The 6,000-nt window shown below is 29.7% G+C and overlaps 1 protein-coding gene across 1 annotated transcript; it reads right to left on the bottom strand.

The window, feature by feature from the left end:
* On the bottom strand, positions 1-1,071 carry LOC123222906 (ethylene-responsive transcription factor ERF023-like). The gene has a single exon (XM_044645927.1). The coding sequence runs from the start codon at positions 739-741 to the stop codon at positions 202-204; it is 540 nt and encodes a 179-aa protein (XP_044501862.1). The 5' UTR covers positions 742-1,071; the 3' UTR covers positions 1-201.
* Between the last annotated feature and the right edge of the window lie 4,929 nt (positions 1,072-6,000).

Raw genomic sequence — 6,000 nt, 5'->3', positions numbered from 1 at the left:
TAAAATATAAATATAAATAATATATTTTTTATATAATTAAATAATTTTAAATTAATAATAAAATAACACTCAATCACTTTGTGAATTCAAAAGTTTAGTAATCAACAACACCAGAAGCTAGTAAAATATACATAGACTTGCTAATTTTTACATGCCTGCCAATGCCTCCTGCTTTAGCTTGAAAAACCTCAATAGTGTCCGTCAGGGGCATGCCTTGAACGCCAGCTGTGCATCTCCGTCAATCCACGTGGCATCACTGTTGAACGTCCATCCACAAGAATTACTATGAAACCCACTGTTAATCAATTCAGGCAATTCAATCTCACCCCAGAAGTTATCATCAACATCACCGTCCGACTCATCAATCTTCTTTGATGAATTAACGGAATGTGCTGCCTGAGCTGCCGCCGCCTGAATATCTCTAGCCGTACACGTCGGGGGTCGTGGCAAGTGATCAACTTCGTCAGGAAAATTTAACTGAGCCTTCCGTCCCTTTAAACAGTATGCAGCTACATCGTACGCCTTAGCAGCCATTTCGGGGAGGGGGAATGAGCCTAGCCAAATGCGGGTTTTCTTGCGAGGCTCTCTAATTTCAGAAACCCACTTGCCCCACCGACGTTTCCTAACGCCGTGATATACAGGATGTCGCGTACCGCCACCTTGGGAGATGTGTTTAGGTTGAATCACGGCGGTGTTTGTTGCGGTGATTTGCTCATTTTCAGTAAAGGGTGGTCGCTCCATTCACATTCCTAGCACCCAGCAATTTCTCTTAACGATTTAATGGCATAAATTTTTATACGAGCAGCTGGTATTGTCATGTACAATTACTAAAATGCCCATCTATAAGCGTTCATTGTCAAATGAAAATCAAGCGATTCGAGCACAGATTAGCACAATAATGACTGAGTTGCCCTTTCATGAAAACTCGTTGTCAGGGCTAACGACTCTGCAACTTTCGGTCAATGTAGAGGTTGGAGATGGTTTACACGGCGGAGAGTGCCACGAGATTTTAGTGATTTACTTACTTTGTTTTAATAATCTATGGCTAGTTTTATATACAGCCATTTATTTCGAGGCTTGATTATGACAAATCTTCATAGTGTTCAAGGCTTTATAATTATTGGAAACACACGAGAAGAAAAGTCCCATCAATTTTAATTCCGGAGACAATGATCTGATAAGGACTAGTTTCAAATTACCAAAAGGACCCATCAAGTTTTAGGTTAAATTTAAAATCACATCTATAATAGATGAAAAAATTGAATGCTCATCTATAGATTAATTATTCTCTAAATTTTTAATAAGAGATAGAGGTAAAATCATTATTTTACTCATAAACTCTAAAATATAAAAAATTTATATCATTTTTCTTTCTTTAATTTAGAAAACTTATATTTACCTTCCATAATTAAATTTTGAAAAATTCAATTTTCTCCTCTTTTCAAGTTTCATCTAAGATGACTTAGGGAACCAGTTAGCGATCAGAAAGAAGTGAAGGTCTTTTTCGATGAAAGACGACCCTTCTGAATAACAAAGCATCATCCAAATTGGGAAGATCAATGAAGGACAACAAGTCATCATCCTTCGTTGTTGCATCTATATGGTTGTCCTTCGTCATCTTTTGTAGTTAGATCTAAAAGATGAGTGAAAAGTATCGATTATCAGTCAAAATGATAGTGACCAGACAAAGAAACAAATTTTAAGGTTAAAATCTAAATTTTTTAAACTTTAAAAATAGGTTGAAATATTAATTTTTATAACCTAGGAGGAAAATGATATAAATTTTAAGGTTTTATAGTTTATAAATAAAATAATAATTTTACTCTTACTTCTAACTAAAATTTAGATTGTAGTTAATCTATAGATGAATAGTTAAATTTTTTATTTATTATAGATATAATTCTAAGATTAAATTAAAATTTAGATAAAAAATAGTATTCCCTTCCCTTTAAAAATTACATTAACCACATCAGACTCCTCAAATCTCTTTCAAACATTATCCGTATAAAGAGTACAGAATTAGTTTGCAGTTTAAAAAAATCACATGAGTGAAATTATGTTGATGTAGTAATCAAAAGATAGACACGGGCTCAATCCATGCTAATGACAGAAGTAATGTAACACGGAAGAAACTCTATCTAAAGCAACTGTCTTCATCAGTGTGACTTTGCATTGGTTGGCCAGAAAGTAGAAAGCTTCCTGTGACGCCAATCAATCAATGAGGAAATAAGGCTTTAATTCGTTAACAAGCACAGTGTAAAGATAGAACTTGGGAGGGGAATGAACATAGGTAAATTTGTCTGCTTTCAATTTACTGGAAGCTACCCAGTACCCACCAATTAAATTTTGTCTTCTCTTTAACATCAGCCTGGTGTCATTTTTACGTAAATATATATTTAGTTATATTATTCTTGCCTTCTGTCTTTTGTCAGTTCAGTGTACTATGGTTTGTAAAATCTACCCTTTATTCACATGACATGATGCAAGAACAGTGGCATTGACACCAAACAAGTACGGCCTAAGTAATAGCATCAAGGTACAAATTAGCTAGTACTACCAGAATAACCACGTGGTTCCGTTGTTACTTGCCGTGTTAAATCAATATAGAGTAAATATGAGATATAGGACAAAGGATTTATTTTATTTTTAAAAATACATTTACATAGTTTAAAATTTTTTAAATTTTATTTATAAATTAATTATTATTAATTTTTTTGGTTAAAAATAAAAATAAAAATATTATTTTATTAATAATATTAAAAATATATAAAATTAATTTATTTTTCTTTAAGTTTTAAAAACTAACGATTTTAATTTTGTTCAAAGTTTTTTAACTTTAAAAAATTATATTCTTTTTTCTCAAACTTCGGGTTTTCTTTTTACCCCTCCATCCACCATCTCTAACATTAATGATCTTCTCTCTTCACCCTAAACTGTTGATCAGTACACAAAAAGAGTTTAGAGACACTGGTGGTTGGAGATCTCTTCTCCGACAAAGAGATCCCCAGATTTTCTCATCTTCGATGAGATCTAAATATTTATTTATCAGTTAAATTTCATTGTTATTGTTAGAGATAAAACTGTTATTTAAAAAATTTTATTTAAACTCATATTTTAGGATTATTTCTAAATTTTCAACTTTATATTTTTACCCCTTAAACTCATATTTTTTAAATTTAAAAACTGACTTCTCCCCACCCTAAAGTTCAGAGTTTGCAAAACTTTATCTTTTTGCCTTATACACCACCTCCCCAAATTTTTAGAAAACTTTCAATTAACAAAATAGTCTTCCTTTTTCTTCCTCTTTAGCAATGATTTTTGACAATTGACAGTCGATCTCTCCCTCCAGAATTATCAGTATGGCTTTCCCTTCTCTCTGGGATGGGGAGGGGATTTTCTTAGTTGAAGATGAAGATGATCAAAAAGGAAGACCAGTTGACTGGGAAAGTAGGAGGAAGAGAGCTGACAGTGGTTGGTCTCTAAAGATAAAGATTTGGAAACCGAAGTTAAATAGGGGTTAAACTTGGATTTTTTAAAACTCTGAGGGGTGGCTATTTATGGTAAAAAGATGTGAGTTTTGCAATCCTAGATTTGAAGGGAGAAAAAAAGTCAATATTTAAGCTTGAAAAATATGATGTTAGAGAGTAAAAATAAAAAATTTAAAACTTAAGGGTAATTTAAAATACGAATAACAATAAAATTTTTAAATAATGATTTTATCTCTAATAATAACAATAAAATTTAACAGATAAATAAGTATTTAAATTTTTAATAATTAATAAGTAAAAAACTAGATTTACATCATATCTTAGGTGAGGGAATAATCATTTGGCCTTTCTTTTTTAACGAACAACACTCTTTGACGGTCCGGCATGTTGAACAGCTGCCTCAATACCTTTTGAAGAATATCTACTAAAATAATTATTAATATAAGAAAATGCAACTTGCTTGATTTAAAAATAATGTTACAATTAAATGATGTCTTTCAACCTTGTTTTACATATGATTTGGAGAAACATCAATTATGCGAAATATTATTTTACAGGCAAGGGCCTGTAATGTAATGATTAATGAGTGAAGGATTTCCAATTATAAATATTCGCTTCATCTTATTCGTTACTGGTTGTCAAAGTCATCCTGATGACGATATTTGCTCTTTCCAATTAGATTTATAATGTCAAGGCCAACAGACTTGTTTTTACTCAAGGTATAGTAAAAATTCAAACTTTTATCATTTAATTTTTAAAAATTAAATATATATTTATAAATAATCTTTTATTAAAAATTTTAATTAAAATTAAAAATAAAATATGTATTTAACAACAAAATTTAAAAAGATTAAACTTTTATAATTTTTTCTCTCTTAATTTTAAAATCTCATATTCCCCCTTTCCTTCCAAAATTTTCTTCAAAGTTTGAAATCTCACAATTTTCCCTCTAGTTTTTTCTCTTTTAATGACTTACTCTTTCCAACCATTAGTCGACCTTCCATTTTTCTTCTCCCTTATCGGTTGGCTTTTTTTATTCTCATTTTGCTTTCGTCGGAATGAAGACTATCATCTCTATCTTAGATGAAGACTTTTTGTCTTTGTCTAAGACAGATACAATATTCTCCATCTCTAACGAAGGATAAAAAGAGGCAATCAGCCTAGAGAGAAGAAGAAGGGAAGGTCGGTTGATAATTGGGAAGAAATTGTCGCTAAAAAAAAAAACTTAAGAAAAATAATCATTTTTCAAATTTTGAAGAAAAAATTTGGGGGAGGGGATTGTGAGAGTTTTGCATTGAGGGAAGAAATTGTGATAAATATTTAGTTTTTAAATTTTTTAATTAAATAATAATTTTATCTTTAATTTTAACTAAAATTTGTAATAAAAAATTATTTATGGATAGATATTTAAGTTTTTGCAAATTAATGAATACCAAAATTTTCAATAAACCTTGGGTGGGAATAGGTGTTTTGGCCTAATGTCAATACCATCAATAAATTGAAATTTCAATAGTGGATAAAATATTTAAGTTTTATGTATTAATTATTTGTGATGAAATTTTGTGGGAAGTACAAGTTCTTGTTAACATCTAACTTACCAAAACACAGCTGGAAAGGAAAGCATCCTTACTGGACTGATGAATAGGTACAGGCCTTTCCACCTTTTATAGAAAATGATTTAAATGCATAAGGCCCAACGCAGCAAAATAATACAAAATTTAAATCTTCCTTGTTGCAGAACTAGTTAGGGTTGGATTTAAACTGAATTTATTCAAATATGAGTCTGAGCTTAGTTTAAATAAGTCTAAAATGAGTAAACTCTATACAAACTTGTTCGAGTTCGAGCTACTTGTCAATTTTGTTAATTAAAAATTTTAATACAAAACGACGTTATTACGATTAATATGTATTAAAACAATATCATTTTAATAATAAAATAGTTAAAAACTTAATCTCAAAATGAGTTAAATCGAGTTTGAGCTAACTTTTATAAGCTCAAACTCGAACTCTACTATATACAAATCAAACTGAATTCGAATTCGATTTGGTTCGAATCTAACCTTAGGGCTAGTTATTTAAACCTAGAGGGATGTTTGGTTTGGAAATATTTTTTATTAAAATTAAAAAATTATTTTAATAATATTTTAATATTTAAAGTAAAAATAATAATCATATAATAATTATATTTTTTTATTACATTATTATTGATAATAAAAAATTATTAAAATTTTTATTATTTATAAATCAAATAAGATAATATAAATAATAAAAAATAAATTATTAGAGTAATTTTTTTTAACTCTTGATCAAACGCCTTCAAAGTAGGCTAAATTGCTCTTGGCATCAATTGTGTACACATACATGAAATTAACTTTTGTGACAATACATTGATAACCCAATATTAAAACAATAATAAAGTTATGAGCAGCCAATTTTAAATAGGCCAAAGGACTAACCCAAAGTATAATTTCTCTCATTAATTTTGAAAATTCTAACCCACCCATAGACTATT

Source organism: Mangifera indica, chromosome 8 (genome assembly GCF_011075055.1).
Source record: "Mangifera indica cultivar Alphonso chromosome 8, CATAS_Mindica_2.1, whole genome shotgun sequence".
NCBI classification, from domain to species: Eukaryota; Viridiplantae; Streptophyta; class Magnoliopsida; order Sapindales; family Anacardiaceae; genus Mangifera; species Mangifera indica.
This window is presented reverse-complemented; position numbering and strand designations above follow the sequence as displayed.